Below are 19,191 nucleotides of genomic sequence, written 5' to 3'. Positions count from 1 at the left end.
ACATACATGAAAAAAACCTGAAAAAAAGCAAATTCTTGTTCTTTCCCCAAATCCTCTTGGACTAGCCTTTTGCAACATATACTCCTCAGACCTACAGCTGAAGGAAAAAGTAACAGAATAAAAGACATGCAGGTTTTCAGAAATGAGCTGAGAAACGCCACCGTAGTATTTCTAACTCTCCTAGTCTGCAGGGTACAGACCAGTTGCAAGTCCCTTAGGATTTGTTTGATGGAACTATTGCCAAGCAGAAAAAATACAGCCAACAAACATCCATTACTAGAAAGCTCTGAAAAATCTTACTCTAATGGAGGGCTTGAATATATGCGCGCACACATATATATGTGTGTGTGTGTATACGTACACGCCTGTTTTAAGACTTACTGTAGTAGGTTCAAGGATTTGCAGCCTCACCACGTGGTCATGGTTTGTTTTTCTAACTCCAGTGAACAGTTCTCATTTTTGTTAAGAGAAGTGAAGGGCATTTGTTGCAATTTATGTCTCAAAAATATGACTGTCTGGGACTCTTGGAGAATGACACGCGCCTCAGCAGTACAGATGAGAAGAGCAGAAGGTTAAAAGCAGCACTATTCCTTTCTCCTGCTTCAGCAGCATGGAAGTTCTGAGCACTCACTATCCCTCCACTACACAACCTGGAAAAAGCAGAACAAGTAGGCCTATATTTATGATCCAATAAAGATAGTTACCTCAATATTAAGTCACGGGCTATTCTAAATATCATCATTAAAGTAGTAACTTGAAATTACAACATGAAATTGCATCACTTGCAGTCTCCTAAATAAAGGGCTAGAGAACAACCCCTTCATTTTGCATATTATTTGCTCCAAACCAGAATTATCAATTAGGAAAAGGTGAAAATCCCTGACTGTGAAGAGCACAGCCCTCACGGGTAGTGTCCCTCTACTTTTCCCCTACTGTCTTTGTTGCAACAGTAACGTTTCATTACTTTCCTCCATTTCTTGTCCTAAGTGCTTTCCCAGCTGACTGCAAGAGCCACCAGGCTCTCTGACCTCCCCTAACAGGCCAGTACTATTCATTGTGTTCTCAGGTTATAAATCACAAACTTGCCAAAAATTTAGTAGCACAAACTTCAGGTTTGTTGCCCAGTTCTAAACAAAACATGCTGATAGTGCAAAATACTGCTCGTATCAGCCAGAGAGAAATTTTCTAAATTGGCATAAGCCAAACAAGTAGCAAAACCAATACGTGTTACTGTTATCGGATAATGGAAAAAGCACTCAAGTAATATGCTGGGTAATTTTAAGTGCTTTATTTTCAGAACATAGACCATTGCCCTTCTGCGGTAGAATTTCTGTCCCCCTGAAGTTCCACCAGTTTTTCAACTGGGATTATGGTTACCCCTGCCTGTTCTGATAGAGGTTATAAAACTACATACAGCCCTACTCAAGCATATTCTGCATTTCTGCACTCCTCAAAACTAGCAGTGCTTCCATAATCAAAATTACAACTTAAAACTTTTAACACCTTTTAAGTACCAGAGACTAAATCTGTCCCATGACAGGCTGTTTCAAATAAATTACCACCAAGGAGTTTGAACACACTTCTCAAGTAAATAGTGCGATAAATCCCTAAGATGTCCTTATAATAAAAAAATTCTGAAATACTAAGCTTCCCTGTGTGGCACCGCATTTGCCTTGTACAACGCTCCTCTTGGAAGCACCTTTCACCGATACAACACAAGCTACAACCTCTGCACACATCCACAAGATTTCTTTTGTGAGGACAAAAACTACCGGGAAAAACCAACATACAGAATCCTTGCTGTTGTACTTCCCACCTTTCAAGAAGGACAGCCCACCTTCTTCCACCCATCTCGCAACATCAATCATGAAAAATGGATCTCCAAAACAATTAGGTTTTTTCTTTTTCCTTCTTTTTTTAAGCCAAGACAATAGGTTTACCTTATTAAAAACCCATCCACATATCCAGTACCAATACTGTCCAGTAGCAATACAGGCAACAAAACATTAGGTCTGTATATTAAAACTTTTATTCTCCAATCAATTTTTAGTTTCAGACAGACTCTTGCACGGGCGGCTCGTATCCATCAGCTCGCTCTACTTTGGTGCCTGCCTCATCCCCAGAAGGTTTTCCAGCACCACCGCCTTCACCATGCAGTTCCATCAGCTTGCCCACTAAAAAGAAAAAGTATTGTAAACAGTGAGAGATGCACCTATTTAAAACAGTTTTACATTACTGAATTGCTCATCAAATACGAATTAAACCACCAGAATATCTAATGTAGATACAATTGAGTCCATTCCAGAAAGCTCATGCAAGGAGATGCTGCTGCATTAACTGACAGTCAGACAAAAACAAGCAGTGAAATAAGCTCTACATAATGAAATGGCAAATTGAACCTTTTTTTTGAAAAAGAGGTAAGTCAAGAACCTGCTACTGTGTTATATGGGAATGTCAGAAAATGGGAAAATGGAATCATTCCATGTCATCTGGGACCGAAACATTTTGTCATCATTCATTCCCAAGACAAAGCCTTTAAACGTTCAGCAGCAGTTTTAGGCAAGAATTCAAAAAAGCTCCAAACTGAATGATCATTGTTTTGCTTTCAAGCCCAAAAGCCCAATGTCAGACTAGAAGGACAAGCCTTTTTACTACTACAGCTGCTTAAGCTTATGATGCTGCTTTAGTATCTTTATCCAAAAGCAAACACATTTTAAAGTAACAGCTTCCCATATCCTTCTCTAAGAACGCTAAATGCTTGCAATAATTGACTTACATTCAAACTTGGGCTTCTTCAGCATCTTAACCTTGCGGACATAGACATCGTGAAGAGGGTAAATGGACTGACACGCCTTCTCTATGTCTTTGCCAATGCTGTCTGGGATCCTGCGATATAAGAGGACAGATTAGTACCAGATCATTAAAAATTTTGCCTGCTTCTTCATCAGCAACACATGCTTAAAATAATTTTTAAGAATACATAACATTCTATGGAACTTCGCTTCAGTACTACCTTCACACTCTAACAATTTTTTTTTTTTAGATTCTAGTACATTTTCCTTGCAATGTTAGAAGGGCTGCAGTGCAAGTGTGCTCATTTTGAGAGCAAATTTGCAATCAAACCTTTGGAAGTAAAGGCCATACTTTGGAAAACTTCCTTCTGTCAGAAGAACCCAGACCAGTCACAGCCCCAGCTGATCAGAATTACAATTTTAGCCCGTAGAAACTTGAATCAAAAATCTCTGGAGAGCCTGATTTTACATTTATGCAAACATGATGGCTGATGGAAGTCAAATATGATGCAGAGACTGAGAGAGTATTCAAAAAACCGGCACGTTAGCTTTTCAACACGAGAGGCACCTTGCGTGGTCTCTGTCAAACAGTAAATGAAGCACCAGCATTCCCTAAGTACTCGGTAACAACTAACCAACCAACAACTATTTAAACCGTGGGGGAGAAAAAAGAAAACACAGCCAAAGCTTACAGCTTATTGACAACTTCTTTCAGGTCATTGGTTTGGACCTCTCGGGTCATGATTTCCATCATCTTCTTGCGAATCTGTCGAACCTGCTGATGCTGGGCATATGAGGTCTTGCGGATTTGGTTGTTACGCTTCTTCGTAAAACCCACGCAGAAGAGGCGCAGTAGGTAACCATCGGTAGTTTTGACATCTACATGGGCTTCGATCATCGTCTAAAAAAGAAACGGTCATTCATCATCAACATGACAGACAAGTTTCTCAAAACCACACACCTGACATTCATTTAAGATCTGCTGATGCCACTTCAAGCATCGGTTTACAACGCGTCAGTGGTTACCTCCTTTCCTAAAGGCACAAGCAACAATACAGACCTTGTTCTTTACGTACCTGCCATTTTTTGACCATGGAGCACATTTTATCCCGGGTGAGGTCCATTCCATGGAAATTGGTCAGACAATTTTTGCCCTGAACATCCTCAGTTATCAGTTTAAATTTACGGAAGGCCACCTCATCATTCTGCAGGTCAGCCAGACTCACTTCAAATACACGACCCTTCAGTCCATCAGAGGCAATTTCTGTATTATGAAACAAAATAAACCACCTTTTATTAACATTAGAAAAGTATTATTCAAAACAGATACTGAATTTCCATTTGACGTTTTCTAACAGTACGTGATGCGAAATCAACTCATAGAACCAAATACCATATTCTGTTAACTTTGTGAGGAACCTTTTTAAGATTATTGTATCAGATGTTGAACACAAGTAACAGTATACTGCAGATTCCAGCACGTGTAATAGTTTTTTGTTGATTTTTTTAAAGGGAGGGGTTAGAAAGTATTTGGAAGTTATGAACGATAATGAAAAAATAAAAAGTCACATTTTCTCAGCAGAGGTAAAGCAGCAACAAACACCTAAGTACAGGTATTTCACAGCTCTACCTCTAACAACCATTTTAACACTGGCTGGGTCATAGTTGGTTTAGAGTGACCCTTATTACACTTGTTTCACATGTATACAGCTCAAAATAACGATCACCTTTGTAACTTTAAGTGCAACCAGAAGAGTGTAATGCAACTATTTAGCCACTGTACACAGCTAACCGTCCAAAAATACTGTTACCTCTAGCCGGATCACCCTGTGTTTTTAACAGAGGCTTCCTTTCCCTAAGGTGTGACAGATAACGTAAAAAACCTTTACCATTCACTGATACATGTACATATGCTTGCATTAAGTTAGCAATTCTAGCTCTCAACAGAGAGATGCCGTTACCTAAAAGCTTCAGATTTCAGTCTCTTAACACGATGGTCTTTATGACCCTCTTATGAGCAAGGTCTCCTGTAACACTGTCTCCATGTCTCCTTCTGTGATAATCAGAATGACTCCTTAGTTCTAACTTTGATCAAACTTGTCAGGTTACCACAACAACAGTTCATTAGAAACTTCAGGCATATCCTGAATCTATCATATCCATGGTTTCATGCTCTTGTACAAACAAGAACCGCACCACATTAACTTCCCTGCAACTAAGCTCACTTATTTAAACAACTCTGTCAACTGAAGAAAACTCACCTCAAAGCAAGCAATTAAGTTAAAGCAGCCTTTTTTTTTTAAACTTCAGATTCATAATATTACAAGCACAAACTATTTGTCACTGGTTCTTTAATCTAGTCTCATTTGGAGCTAGTATATGAAACAAATACATCTCCCTCTACTGCATAAAACCCCACTACTCACTAGTTCCTTGAGTCCTGGTGACAAGTGTCTTCCCGATGTTTCGGATATTAAACATCGCTGGTGCTTTGACATCATACCAGTCCTTTTTGGAGAAAGGATCGACCCTTAATTTAAATAAAGCAGAAAAAAGTTTTAATTATTTTCTCAGATTAAACCAGGCTGAAGTAAGACACCTTCCCTCCCCATGCGTTTTGTGAAATGAAAATGCAAACGTCAACATTTTGTGCTTTCGAGTTTAACGTGGGCAGGTTGGCGAGTATGCGAACACAGAGAGTTATCATTTCCCACCACAGTGAGGCAGGCATTCATTCCAATTTATTTCAGAAAGAGAGAAATCAACCGCAAAAACATCATTAAATTGACAAAAAAACACGCTATACGCCGCTGCAGTCCCGGCTAACTCGCAGGAGCGATAGAAGCCGTGCACCTTAACTTCCCCATGAAAGCCACGTTTTAGTTCTTGATTTCTGCGGCTAAAACGCACCAGACCCAATGAAGCCTGCACCCCCGCTCCTACCCTACAGTGAGCTACGGCCTCGGCCCGCGCCCCACAGGACGGCAGCCAGGGCCGGGGCTCTCCCCCCCACGAGGCCCTTCCCGGCGCCGGGGCAGCGGGAAGCCCAGCTGGGCCGGGACCCGCGCCCTCACAGCGGCAGGGCCCACCGCCGCCCCGGGCCCTCCGCCACGCCGTTCACCCCCGGGCCCGGCCGCCGCCATGACAGCAGCGGCCCGCTCCCACCGGCCGCCCGGCCGCCATCCGCCCCGCATCCGCGCCATCCTGCCGCCGCGGCGCCCCGCCCGGCACCTCCGGACCCCGTCTCCTCCCCCGCCGGCCGCCCTTACACTTTCTTCTTGGCGCCTTTCTTGCCGCCCTTGGTGAGGCGCTTGTTCTTGCCCACCGCCATGGTCCCGCCCGGGCGACGAAAAGGCCGGAAGCTGCCCCTCGCGCGAGATTATACGAGAGCGGGGCTGGCGCGAGAACTGTGGCAGCGCTCTCGCGAGAGCTAGGCCGCTGCCGCCGGCCGGGAGGGGCTGGGCCGGGCCGGGGCGGGACCGGGGGACGGACGGATTCTCCTGTCTTTTGGGGCTCTCCAGTGGTCCCCGTGCGCCTCTCGGGAGCCTCCGGCACCCGCCTTGCACCGCTGGGTGCTCCCTGCGGCCGGGGAGCCCTGCGGGAGAGACTGCGCTGGAGGAGCCGGTGAACCGGAAGAAGCCGCGGCGGCTCTGCTGGGCCCCACCCCGCGGCCTGCACAGGCCCCGCGGTCCGCACCTTCGTCTGTAACCTGCAATGGCTTTGGGAAAGGTGAGCTGCCGGTGGGTCCAGGGGTGAGATCTCTTGATCCTGACCGTTGAGACCGCTGGAATTTTAGCAGGACGTGAGACACGTCACCGTCAGCCTGGGCTGGCACAGGCCTGCGACGTAAGGTTTACTTGAGACGTTCAAGTTTACGCACTATCTACATGCTGCTGCTTATTATTCTACCTTATTAAAGCTTTTCTCTCTTCTTAAGCCGTTTGTTGTCAGGCCTTTCTTACAGAATGAGCCCTGCACTGCCTCTCTCGCTTTCGGCCTCGCCCCACCACACACACCTCATGAGCTTCTCTATGAGGCACCCCAACCTCCTCCGCGGGCCTTACAATGCACCCCTGAGTCCCTAGGGAGCCGGTAAGGCACATGGCACCCGGAGTGCACATAGTCCTTGCTCTGTGGCCCTTTGGACAAACGCATCAGTACTTGGTGGCAGCACAGCACTGGGGATGGGGACACTGGTTATCAAACTTGTGCGGATGTGGAGCAGAGCCCCCTAGGGTTTCATGCTCTGTCACTGTACGAACAGAGCAAGAGCCCAAAAGGCAGGTGCTGTCTCCTGCAGGTTCTGTGCAGCCAGTAGCCCGCAGCGCACAGGTTAAATCTGGACGGGATTTTCCTCTGGAGGCCTCAGGTTGAGGATGGTCTGTGTTGCCATGGCAGAGGCCAAGGGTGTTCGTTCTCCAAGGGCTGCAGGGTTGAGATAGAAAGAGAGTGGAGATCAAACCCCTGTGTCTGCAGAGGCCCCAGGCATCTCTCCAGACAGCGCTAGCCCTCCCAGTGCTTCCCATGCAATGAGGAAGCTGGAGCCACAGGGCCAACTAGAAGTTGCTGGTCTGGGTTGCCTCAAGCGCCTCAACCGATTCCTTCTCTCCCCGCTGCGCAGGGGTGCAGAGCCCACCTTGCCTGGGGCAGGGCATGCTGCCCTCACTAACCCACGCAGACAGTCTGCAGCTTCTTACCCAATGCCTCGTGTGCTGCACAGTGAGCTGCAGGCACAGGCAGCCCATGACCCCTGTGCTCCCCAGCAGCACAGCCCCACCAGGCCATGACAGCCTGACCATCCTGCAGGCCTCCCTGCAGGCAGGGCTGGCCCTGGGGCTGTGCAGGACAGCGGCCGAGGGGAGTGCATGGGGCAGGAGGAGGCTCCCATCAGCTCTCCTGCATGGGCAAGGGTGGGAGAGGGAGATGCAGTGCCCAGGCCAGCGCTGGGCAGTCAGGACTCCCCTGTGCAAGAGGGGACCACAGGCTGTGGCTCACCAATGGACCTCACAGCAACCTCTGGCGAGGATGCCTGAGGGTCCTCCAGGTAGAGTAAGCGCTGGCACAGGTAGTCCTTGCTCCTGTACCATGCCAGCTAGAGACAGCACTGGGATGCAGGGCTGATGCGGACCCTTGCCAGGCATCCAGGCTTGTTCCTCCTCTTCCTGGGGACACCATTCCCTTCCCACCCACACTGGGACAGTGGAAGGCAGACTGTGTCTGGGGGTTGGTAATGAGAGCTCCCATCCTGCTTCCATGACCAGCAGGAGCAGGGTCTTGTCAGCCTCAGAGAGTCAGCAAGGGGGCTGTGCTGATCTTCTGTGTCTGCGAGGTTTTGGCCAGGTGCCTGGGCTGTTCCCACTGCAGGGGCTATGCAACTTTGAGGAGGATTTCTTGAGAGGCCTACAGAGCCGTAGAGATGGGGAGATGCCACCACAGCCCCAGGGCAGGGCACTCTCTACCTTCGTCGTGGCCAGTCTTAGAGCTTTTCCAGCTCTTCTGGGGAAGGTGGTGCCCAGGACCAAGCCTATCTCAGACTGAAGGATATGGTTGGCCTGGGGCAGACAGGGGGGCAGCTCTGTGCTGTCCTTGGGGACAAGTGGGTCAGGTCTGACAGTGACACACACCCAAAGGGTGCATCTCTCAGCAGCCCATGGCCCTAGTGCGGAGGCCCACCCATGAAGTGTCAGCATCTGGTGTCATTGTCCTCCATGAATCACTGGTGGGGTCAAGCTTAGTTGCTCACATGGAGGAGGAGCATCTGAGGACTCCTGTTCACTTTCTTCCTCATCCTCCATTTGCCACTTCCCATCACAGTCTCTGTCATGTCTTTGACGAGGAGGATGGAGACCACTTGCACCCGGTGGTGACAGCCTTTCCTGGGCAATGTGTGCCTCTCCCTCTGGAGGGGGCACATTCCCCTTGGGGTTCCACCAGGTTCTGATGGTCGAGGCAAAAGGGTGTGGGCTATTGATGGGCTTAGGCCAGCTCCTGGCTCTTTGCTTGTCTCTGCTCAGCAGAACAGCCAGGAACACGTGAGGTAACGGTGGGACAAAACGCATCCTGGCACTTCCCGGAGGTATGACCTTGCATGCCAGGAGGCCCAGGGGAAGGGACACATAGCTCCTGAAGCAATGCGAGGCAGCTGTGGGCTTACCACATCATCCAAGAGGGGCAGGAGTGTCTGTCAGCTGCCCCAGAGGTGATGCTGACATCCTGTCCCCTCACCAGGGAACTACGTATCTTGCCCTGCCACCCCAGGGGACCTAGGTGTCCTGCCCCCATGGGACAGGTGGCCCAGGCCAGAATGCATGGTTTAAGGCAACATGGCAAGGGGCACCCGAGGGGATGTGCACAGCCAGTTACATGGTTCGTTAATGACTACCTAATGACCTTGGGGGGCCTGCGAGGGGGAGTGGGGCCTCCTGAATGCCTGGCTTCTGCCTGCACATCTGCTGGACCTTGCTCTTTGCCCTGCCCCTCCTCCTGGATCCTTGCCCATTGGGCCCAGCTGCGTCCAGTATAAAAGCGGCGCGGGGATGTGGGAGGGATCCCAGAGACCTCGAGGCCGTAAGGGAAACTGAGGCACACACAGAGGTGCGGATGAGGGATATGTAGGGTGTCTGCGGGAGGGGACTCTGAGGAACCCCAGCATCCAGTGTGGGAGGGAGGGTATGTGGGGCACCCAGGTGTCAGGGCAGGGGGTGGATCTGTAGGGGACCCAGGTGTCCAAGGGGGTTGCTGTAGTGGACCCAGGAGTCCAAGGAGGGGGGTCTCTGTGCATTTAGAGGGGTTTTGTAAGGGTGTATGGGAGGGGGAATTTGTAGCGGAATCGAGCGTCCAGGGTGGGATTTCCAACTGGGGTCCCAGAAGTCCAGATGGCCCTGACCCCACTTTCCACAGGTGCTCATGGCGGGCTGGGCCCTATGCATGGCCCTTCTGCTGGCCACACTGGCAGGGGCGGTGGGCGAGACCCGCTACGACAAGTTCCTGCGGCAGCATGTGGACTACCCCCGGACATTCACGCTGGCTGCCCACCGCTACTGCGAGACCATGCTGGCGCGCCGGCGGGTGACGGCCCCGGGGCGGCCCTGCAAGCCCACCAACACCTTCGTCCATGCGCCGGCCAGAGACCTGGTGGCCGCCTGCAGCCAGATGCCTGACGCAGAGGGGTTCCACAGCACCCCGACAGCCATGGGCCTCACCGCCTGCCGCCTGCGGGGGGGGAACACCCGCCCCCCTTGCACCTACCAGGCTCGGCAGCTCCAGCATCACGTGCGGGTCTCCTGCGTGGGTGGGCTGCCCGTGCACCTCGCTGGCACCTACGCACCCCTCCAGTGAGGCTTGACATGGGGGGGACTTGGATTCTTCCTCCCTCTGGGGGCTCCATCAGGGGCCTGCAATAAAAGAGGTGCCACAGTCCTGGGCTCCGGCATCAGCTTCTGGGGGAACCCTGCGATCCTACCCTTCCCTGGGTGCCCCTGAACCCCCTTGGGTGCCCCCAACCCTGTCCGAGGTGGACTTGGCCTGCCCGTGTACCTCATAAAACCCCGGGTTTTCCCAACCTCCTGGGTGTCCCGTAGCCCCCCTGGGGTGCCTCTGACCTCTTCTGTGCCCCATAGACTCCCCCTTCCTGGGTGCTCCATAGCCCCCCCAGGGCCCCCCAATCCCCTGGATGTGGACCCAAATCTCTCCTCCAGTATCCTGACCCTTTGGGTGTCACATTGCTTTCCCAGATGCCCCATAGCTCCCACAGGGTCTCCTAACCTCCCATGTGCCTCATAACCCCCGGAGTACCTCCAACTTTCCCCATGCTTGCCCCATAAACCCTCACATGCCCCACGGTCCCCTCTCCCACATGCCTCTGACCCCATCTGGGGTCTCTCTGGGGCTGAGGCTGCTCTTGGGCCCCCTCGGTACCCCCATGGAGCCAAGCACCGGCTGGGGCCATACGCAGCCCTGAACCACCACCCCACACACACATGCACCCAGAACACGCACAAAAGCACAACACATGCACACAGGCAAACACACACTGCACTCAAAGCATGCACTGTGCACACAGCATACAACCACACACCATACCTGCAACACCAAACATGCATGCAACACTTAAGCACGCACACACAACACAAACACTACATGCACACTCATACACAAACTAATATTTTCTTGGGTTTGGGTGAGATTTCATATGTTTCAGCTTCTGTTCGTCAACCCTGGTCCTGTCAGTGGGCGCCACTAAGAAGAGCGCAACTCCTTTGTCTTCATTCCTCCCCATCAGTACACTCATAAGCTCCACCTGCCTGAGCCTTGTCTTCTCCAGGCTGAACAGTCCCAGGTCTCTCAGCCTTCATTCTTGCCAGAGATGCCCCACTCCCTCCATCATCAGCAGCCCTTTCTGGACTGTCTCCCGTATGTCCATGTCTCTCTTGTACGGGGGAATCCATCACTGGATCCAGCACTCAGCTAGTGCTGAGCAGGGGAGCAGGATCCCCTCCCTTGACCTGCTGGCAACACTCTGCCTACTGCAGCCCAGCAGGTTGGTGGTCCTCTTTGCTCTGGTGCTGTTACTGAGGGAGCCCTGATGACTCCGGTGGAAGTGCTGACACCCAGGCGCTGTGTTGCTGCAAAAAGGCAGCCCAAAACGCACTCAGAAATTGTAGCTGAGGAGGAAAAGAAACGCAGCACGTGGTCTTCCCGATCCTTTTCAATTACTCCCTGCCCAAGTTGTCTCTTCCTTGTGTGTCTTGAGTAACTCAGGTGCTCCTTTTCTGGAATTCAGCAGAAGGGGCTCTTCACAGACTGGTGAGCTCCAGCTCTCAGCCCTGCCCCAGTGAGGAGGGCTCCACTCCCTCTACGCTGGAGAGGAATTGGGGTATTTCAAAGACATTTGGGGCATTCCTGGCCTGGCAGCTTCCAGCAGATTCACCTCTCCACCCTGCTCCCTTTTGGCCATAGGAGGAGCTGGATGGGCTGACCCTCTCAGGAGGGAATGCCTGGAGTCTCTGCAAGAGCAAAGATTTGATCTCTGCTCTGTGTCTTTCTACCTTGGTTCTTCACATCCTGGGGGAGGACTCCAGCCTCTCCATCTGTTCTCTGGCAGCTCAGATCGTCCTGACATTGAGAGAGAAAAATATCATGGCTCCGATTTACCTCATGAACCTTGCACTACAGGTTCTGAAGAGCATGGGGGAGGTGGCACCCATCTTGGGGACACAGCTCTGAGCAGCAGTCCCAGAGCACCGGCTGGGGCCCCAGAGCAGCAATCCCAGTTCTGGGATGCCCTGCATGCTGGGGCTATCTGAGTGTGCTGGGAAGTCTGGGTTGTTCCTGACATCTCCCCGTTTCCTGCAGAGCAGCTCCACCCCTCCGGCACATCCAATCCCATTATTGCGCTGTTGGTTCACCCCTCTGCTGTGTTTTTCGCTAAGAAGCAACTCTGACTTTTCAGCATATGTTGGTGTTTGTTCTTTGTGAAGCCTAAAGGGAAACCACCTCAGCCACAAAGGGATCGGGATCATCCTGAGGGTGTTAGGACATCCACTCTTCCCGGCGGCCAGTGGCAATGCGGATCATACTTTATCTCTGAGGCAAAGTACCAGTTGATATTCTGGCTTCATAACAAGGATCAGAAAAGCTGTAGCTGCTCCTGCCACCTCCAAAAGGAGATGCCAGGGCAAGAACTAGCTCTCTGCAGGGCTTGCATATCATGTGAAAGGGGAGGGAAGGGGGATGGCATGCAGCCCGAGACCTTTTTTCCCCTTCACTATCTACTGTGCGTGATCCTTGGAGCTGCGTACCTCTTGTCTCAGGAGCTCTGTGGTGAGATTGAGGAGAACCAGCGTGGGGATGGTCTCCAGTGCTGTCAGTCCTTGTTCTAAATGTCCAAAAACCTAAGAGTACAGGTGGATCTGTCCCCATCTGGCCTTGGTCTCAACACCAAAAGAGACAAAGGAGTTCCTAATAGGATTCTGCCTTGAAAATAAATTACCTCTTTTGCCACCACTGGCGCAGGGAAGGGCACAGGGATGGTCCCTCACCTGCACCAAGTTCAGCTGATGTGGCTGAGCTCAAGAGTTGCAAGGCCATACTGCAGGCAAAAAAAAGTCACTTGCAGAAATTTCACTTAATTTAATTTACTGCCAATTACTATACCTTTTTAATTACTGATCTGGGTATCGAGAAGCACAGAAGATACAAAAAATTACACAAGCACTTATGGAAATGCCTTTCCTCCCCCTTCCCCGGCACAACTTCAGCCCTCCTTGAGTGGGGTCCCGGCTGCAATACTAGACTTCCGCACTGTCCTTAAACTACTGGGATGCAGCCCTTTACTCAGGGAGACAAAAAGGCCTTTTCCACAAGCGGCAGTGGGCCATCTACAGGCAGCGGTCAGCAAATCTGTACTGGCAACAAGCAGCAAAAAAACAGGGTGGGACAGGTGCCTGAAAATACGGGAAGGATTTTTGCATTTTTGTGTTTTAATAAACCATTGCATTTATTTCTTTATTCCTTTCTCATTTAGGTACTTTCATGTCCTGCCTATCACAGCCAAATGTAAAGTCCCGAGGTTTGTGGTTGATTCTGCCTTATTAACACCGCAGGGAGACAGAAACTATCACCTCTGCTTTGTGGACGGGAGCTAAGCGGCTTTCCTAAGGTCGCAGAGAGTCTGAGGCAGGAGGTCAGTCCAGGCTTCCTGAACCCTATTTTAGTGGCCTCCATTCCTATTTATGTGCATTTTTCTAGAGAAAAGATAAACAGTGTCAGTCTGAATTTTTCTTTAACTGTTTTTTTTTACTTTCAATGTACACCTTTCACTTTGCAGTGTGTCCTGCAGCAGATCAGTATAGGCTGCATTACCACAGGCAAACAAAAGTATTCCCCAAACAGCACTATAGTCCACCAAGAAAGCAACTATAGGCTTTTTGAATACTAGCCCGAGGCCAGTACGTGAGTCATATCTGCTTGAATTTCATGCCCGGAGTTTGCTCTGACAGTGGTCGGCCTGCTCTTCTCACCTGCTGTACTACCAAACAATTAATTCCTTACCCAGGAACTGCTGCTTGTTTAGTACATGGAAATGAAGCAAATAATGCTCTCTCACATGCTTTGCTATGGCTCACACGCTCGCTCTAAGACCACGCTTCCACCGCCCGGCGTCTGATGGTATAAAATGAGAGGCATGAGCAGTGTGTTAATGTTTCCAATGCTGCTGTGGAAATTAATTTCTGCGTCTTGAAACGCAATGGCATTTTTGCAGAACCATAGCAAGGAATTGCTTAAGCAGGCACTGCAAAGGCCTTAAAAAATATTTACTCAGCAAAGTCAATACTGGGCTCCATGGATTGGGCAGAATGAGTCCTGTGAAACCAGGCTGTTGCTGCATGCCATGCATGCCAAAATTGACATGGAAAAAGCTTCTCTCCGCTGCTATCGCTTGCTCTTAAAATATACCCTGCACAAATAGAGCAAAATACAGCTGGCTTCTCTGCAGCATTTGCTCTAACGATTTTTTCCATGGGGTTTTGGTCCCCTACCTTCTTATAACCAAATAACCTGTCCAAACAATGTGGCAAGCTTTTCAACATCACAATATCTTGAAAAGCTCAGTGAAGAGTAGAAGCATTCACAAAAGTCAGACTTGACATATTTTTTAAAATAAAAATTTCTTTTTAAAATGAACACAGTTCTTACTGTAACTTTAGGCACCAATTTTGCTCTTTTTGTTGAATAACAGACTAATCTAAATATTTTGAAACATTCATCAAAGGGAGGGGAAAACCTTACTTCTTCTCCCCCTTCAATATGTTGGGTTTTTTCTTCCAGAAGGAAATTCCAGGGTATTCCTCTTTGTACTCACACTGTTCATATGCCTAAAATAAAGCAGATATCAACTGAGCTTTTAAAAAAAATCCACGAGCTTTCCATTTGAATTTGTCTGGTTTTTCTTAGCTGTATCTCGCAAAGAAGAGTCAGGTCTTATAGACTGATTTTCTTGGGGGTTTTTGGCTGTTTAGCATGAAATACTGCTGGTGGCATTGTAAGAGCAATAACAACTGGCTTCATGTCACTCTAGAGATGACTCTTCAAATCACTTTTCAAGTCTGGCCCAAAAGAGGACCTATTGCTTTCTTACACGGCACATTTTTGAATGAATGCGCAGTTTAAACAGCTTAACTGCAATTAATTTCTACCATCACAAGTATCTCTGTGAGTATGTTTTGTGTTTTTTTTTTCTTTATTTATTGGAGAGAATAGAACTTTTCCTTTATCTCTGGTAGATGAAAAGGCCCAGTAGCTTGGTCTGAGTGTTGGGGCTACGGGGCTCACCTTCCCTTGTCACTGAGAAGTGGCAGAACCCATTCTTTCCTTTCTGTGACCAGGGGTTTGAAAACTGGGATGTCCCCACCGCTACCCTGTAACAAGTGAACCAGGCAAAAGCCAGGGCTTTCTGTGAAGGACTGAGCTGAGAGGCAGTGAAGAGAAAGGACCAAGCCTCTGGGAGCACCTGGGGATTTTGCTCTGTGATGCATCCCAGCACGGCACATGTGGCAGCTCAAAGAGGCTCTTATCTCAGCAGCTCACTCTTGCTGCCTTCGAAGCACGTGGTAATGGCCCAGGTGTCTGGCAGGGCAAATAACCAACCCCAGCTTTTTCCACCTGCACACAAACCTTGGGACAGAGGTGCTTGAAGGGGTCAGCACTGATGAATGCAAAAAACATGCTCTTCTTCCTGCAGATACCTCTGTTTCCTTCGCTCTGCTCTATTTTTTTGAGGTCCTGCCACATATAAAGAGGAGCCGGAGCAGCCCTTGGCTCAGTCCTTTCTCCAGGCATCAGAGACAGCTGAAGAAACAAGGTGCTCCATGTGCTGGGCAGACCTGCTTCTACTCCCTGCAGCCCCATACCGACTGGCAGCTTTCCCCTTCGCTGCTCTCTTCCACCATCTCTGTGCAACGGGGCACCTCTCTCTGACTGCCCGGTATGTGGTCATCACCCCTGCCACCGCGCTGAGGGCAAGTCATGCCTGTGGATGCTTTCTGGGGGCTCTCCTGGCCAGAGGTGCAGCAGGACACATGGTAGTAAGTCCCTGTTGACTTGGGTAGGGACGTTTGTATAGCTTGGATGTGAGCTGTCGCCATTCCCCTCTCTCTGCATTGGAGCCAGCTCAGGGTTGTTAAGGACAAAACAACCAGACCGGGCACTGCAGTATTGTGAGATGGGTTTAGGGCTGTACCAGGATGAGCACATGGGCCAGGGGAGCAGGGCAGGGTATGGGGACTGTCTCTGCTGTGATTAGGATGGGGGCCAGAGAGGGTCAGCAATATCTGCCCCAGTCCTGTCCCCTCCCCGATTCCTGCTTGCACTCAGGATGGCCCTGGTGTTTCCTCAGCCCCGTGAGAGGCCGAGGCAGACTACAGAGGGACTGTGGAGGCTGCAGGACCCAGACTAAGCTCTGCTATCAACACTGTGGTGGGAGTTTCAAGCTGCATTTGCCCCAAAAGGCAGCCAAAGGGCATCTGGTCTCTTCTAGGTATATATTCCTCCTCGCTGGAGGATGTCTCCTTGCTGGCACAGCCATGGGCAGCTACGCCGTGTTGCTCCTCATCCCTGCTGCTGGCTCCGTGCTCGTCCTCCTCTCTGTCAGCCCAGCTCACGCCCACACCTGGGTCTTCGCCCTCCAGATGTCCTGGCAGACGCTCTGCCACCTGGGTCTGAGCAGACAGGAGCTGAACCTGCAGGATGCCAGGTAACTCCCCAGCTCTGCCTCCTTCCTGCTCTTCCCCTCAGTGGGCTGGGGGCCCTCCTGGTCATTTTGTGAGGGTGGTGGGCCCCCCCGGAGCCGCACTGGCTTGCTGTTCCATCAGTCTCCACTCTGGCTCCGGCCTCATCACTGTGCGTGGCCGATGCTGTGGGCATGGCAGCGCTCTGGGGATGTGGGACAGCACATCCCACATGTGCTGCCTTGTGCCTGTGCCTCTAACGCTCCCTTCGAGGGACTCTCAGCAGCTCTCAGGTTCTCTCTCTCCTTCCAGGCCAGCCATCACCCTCTCCACCATCATGCTGCTCACCCAGAAGGCTACATCTCTGGGCCTGGACATCCATGAAGGGGTCGTGCTGCTCCAGCAGGGCCAGGGGCTTTTGCAGCGTGTGCTGCCCCTCTGCAGCTACCTGCTCTTTTTCCCAGCCCTCCTCGGAGGTCCCCTGTGCTCCTTCAGCAGGTTTCGGGCCCAGGTCGAGTCCTCGGAGGCTCTCCCCTGCCGGCTGAGGGCCGTTGGCCAGCGGTGCCTCTGTGCCCTGGCCCTGCAGGGGCTGCGGGCCGGGCTGGCTGCAGGGCTGGCCGGCAGGCAGGGCTGTGCTGGCCTGGGCTGCCTGCCCTGCCTCTGGGCACAGGCCCTGCTCCTCAGGCTGGCCTACTATATGCACTGGGTGCTGGATGAGGCCCTCCTCGAGGCGGCGGGCTTCGGGCCAGAGGCGGGCCAGGGAGACCTTTCCCTCCATGATCTGTGGATGCTGGAGACCACCCACCGCCTGGCCGTCTTTGCCCGAACCTGGAACAAGAGCACGTCCCGCTGGTTGAGGAGACTTGTCTTCCAGCGCTGCCCGGCCCAGCCGCTCCTGGCCACCTTTGCCTTCTCCGCCTGGTGGCACGGCCTCCGGCCCGGGCAGGTCTTTGGTTTCCTGTGCTGGGCTGTCATGGTGGAGGCTGACTACCGCATCCATCCCTTCCTCAGTGCCCGGGCCACCTCCCAGAGTGTGAAGCTCCTCTACCGTGGCACAACCTGGGTCTTCACACAGCTCATCGTCGCCTACATCCTGGTGGCTGTGGAGACCGAGAGCTTCTCCATGCTCTGCCTGCTCTGGACTTCCTGCAACAGCATCCTTCCCCTCTCCTACGGCCTCACGCTGATGCTGCTGCTGCTTGTCAAGAAGCCAAAGCAGAACTGAGCCTCTCCCAGGCTAATTTGTGCAGCTGGTGGGGCATGTCCCTGCACACATGAGCATGCAGGGTGAGAAGTGCTATTGGCCAAACAATCTCATATAACAGCACCTCTGGAGAACCAGGTTGGCTTTTAGTCCTGAGATATCCCCCAGCTTTGAGGAATGCTCTGAAGCAGGGAGGCGAGGTCACCAGACCGTTGGGCAGGAGGGCTTCTAGCAGCACTGCCTTCCCAGAGGTCATCTTGGGGGTTTGGGTCTCAGCCTCATCTCACATAGGAAGCACACAACCTCACCACCAAACTCATCTGTGCTACAAATGCACCAGTTGGCAACTGTGTCCAGCTCCTGGGAATCTGCCCTCCATGGCAAGAGCAGGCACTGTCAGAGAGCTGCCTTGCCACCTTTTTTGTGTGCACGGACCACTGGGAGCCTGGGCACAGGGAAAGGGGCTGGCAGTCTGTCTGGGGGCAGCACAAGGCAAGAAACATCCCTTTCCCCACCCAGCAGTACTACTGAGATGCATGGGCCTGCTGTGCTCCTCCAGCAGTTCCCCCTCAGCACTGTCCCTGTGTCAGGTGGACCCCAAACTGTGTTCCCAATTATCCATCTCTTGCAATACCCACCCCCCATCAAGTGGGTGACATGCTTGGCCCCCAGAGCACAGGGTCAACTGTGTCCCCTGCTACACAGGGAAGAGGGGGATGATCCATCCACTCCACCATTCTTGCAGAGGATCCTGGGCATGGGAGCAAGAATGCCTGCTAGAAAAAGGAGGGCTACTGCCCATGGTATGCTGAGGACAGCACAGGCAATGGGGAGTAAGCCAGAAAAGTCCTCAGGCTCGGCTGTGACATTCAGATGCGGCTTAGGTGTCACATTCCCCACGATACACAGGAGAAACCCTAATGCACTTGTCCAGTTCATGCCTAGGACCCAAAAGCCTAGGACTGTTCAGGCTGGAGAAGCAGCGTGAACTACCACAGGGGAACGTATCAGGAAAGCATCGACCTAAGAGTTTCTGTCTATATGAGAGTAAGAAGCCACCCACCAAATTTCAAAATAATATAGCTGAAAATGCTGCAAGACTACTCTTGGTCTCTTGTCTGCTGGACATGCTGCTGCAGGGTCCCAAGACCAACACCAGAACTGGTCTCAAGTGCCCAAACTCAAGGGAAAGCATTTTGATCAGGTTAACATCCCACGCTGTGCAGATTCTGTGCCAATACCTGTATCAGTGTTTGTCACTAAACTGAAACTAAGTACAAAAAATGGACCCAACCTTGGTTTATGTGGATTGGCTGCATGCTTGGCTACTTCTTGAGTGCCACTAAGTACCCAACGCAGGCCTTGAAAGCCACTTCCCCCGCATACAACGTTCCCGTTGCCAGCACAGCTTGGAATTGTCATGGCTGGGCCCTGTCTCCTTCAGTGCTGTCCTGCAGAGTTGTCTTCA

The 19,191-nt window shown here is 51.2% G+C and overlaps 3 protein-coding genes and 1 non-coding gene across 5 annotated transcripts; 2 read left to right on the top strand and 2 right to left on the bottom strand.

Annotated features, from left to right (window-relative positions):
• Positions 1-2,011: 2,011 nt before the first annotated feature.
• Positions 2,012-6,219, bottom strand: RPS3A (ribosomal protein S3A). Its single transcript, XM_063336566.1, has 6 exons — positions 6,062-6,219; positions 5,219-5,322; positions 3,869-4,056; positions 3,485-3,693; positions 2,777-2,886; positions 2,012-2,174 (listed from the first exon to the last, which is right to left on the bottom strand). The coding sequence occupies exons 1-6, from the start codon at positions 6,121-6,123 to the stop codon at positions 2,053-2,055; spliced, it is 795 nt and encodes a 264-aa protein (XP_063192636.1). The 5' UTR covers positions 6,124-6,219; the 3' UTR covers positions 2,012-2,052.
• Positions 2,451-2,520, bottom strand: LOC134516776 (small nucleolar RNA SNORD73). Its single transcript, XR_010071431.1, has one exon. It is a non-coding gene; the product is annotated as a small nucleolar RNA SNORD73 (small nucleolar RNA).
• A 58-nt stretch (positions 6,220-6,277) lies between the features above and the next one.
• Positions 6,278-10,210, top strand: LOC134516415 (ribonuclease CL2-like). Of its 2 annotated transcripts, none has more exons than XM_063336568.1 (2): positions 6,278-6,521; positions 9,693-10,210. In XM_063336568.1, exons 1-2 carry the CDS (start codon positions 6,507-6,509, stop codon positions 10,128-10,130), a joined length of 453 nt encoding a protein of 150 aa, XP_063192638.1. In that variant the 5' UTR covers positions 6,278-6,506; the 3' UTR covers positions 10,131-10,210. The 2 variants fall into 2 exon arrangements, with proteins under 2 accessions (XP_063192638.1, XP_063192637.1); XM_063336567.1 differs by lacking the exon at positions 6,278-6,521 and adding an exon at positions 9,244-9,386.
• Positions 10,211-10,355: 145 nt separating this feature from the next.
• MBOAT4 (membrane bound O-acyltransferase domain containing 4) lies at positions 10,356-19,174 on the top strand. The gene is made up of 4 exons (XM_063336569.1): positions 10,356-15,005; positions 15,573-15,777; positions 16,330-16,545; positions 16,832-19,174. Exons 1-4 carry the CDS (start codon positions 14,951-14,953, stop codon positions 17,742-17,744), a joined length of 1,389 nt encoding a protein of 462 aa, XP_063192639.1. The 5' UTR covers positions 10,356-14,950; the 3' UTR covers positions 17,745-19,174.
• The last annotated feature ends 17 nt before the right edge of the window (positions 19,175-19,191 follow it).

The sequence above is a fragment of the Chroicocephalus ridibundus genome, chromosome 5 (genome assembly GCF_963924245.1).
Source record: "Chroicocephalus ridibundus chromosome 5, bChrRid1.1, whole genome shotgun sequence".
Taxonomy (NCBI): Eukaryota; Metazoa; Chordata; class Aves; order Charadriiformes; family Laridae; genus Chroicocephalus; species Chroicocephalus ridibundus.
The sequence above is the reverse complement of the archived record's forward strand: the minus strand, read 5'-3'. Positions and strand labels throughout refer to the sequence as shown.

Bases quoted from the DNA above. Each gene is read 5' to 3' on its own strand.
- RPS3A (XM_063336566.1), bottom strand. From the start codon at position 6,123: ATGGCGGTGGGCAAGAACAAGCGCCTCACCAAGGGCGGCAAGAAAGGC. The intron at 3,694-3,868 runs GTACGTAAAGAA...TTTCTTTTTTAG, and splicing joins CCATGGTCAAAAAATGGCAG to ACGATGATCGAAGCCCATGT. The intron at 2,887-3,484 runs GTAAGCTTTGGC...CTTATATCGCAG, and splicing joins AAAGAAGTTGTCAATAAGCT to GATCCCAGACAGCATTGGCA.
- MBOAT4 (XM_063336569.1), top strand. From the start codon at position 14,951: ATGCGCAGTTTAAACAGCTTAACTGCAATTAATTTCTACCATCACAAG. The intron at 15,006-15,572 runs GTGAGTATGTTT...TATTTTTTTGAG, and splicing joins CTACCATCACAAGTATCTCT to GTCCTGCCACATATAAAGAG. The intron at 16,546-16,831 runs GTAACTCCCCAG...CTCTCCTTCCAG, and splicing joins CTGAACCTGCAGGATGCCAG to GCCAGCCATCACCCTCTCCA.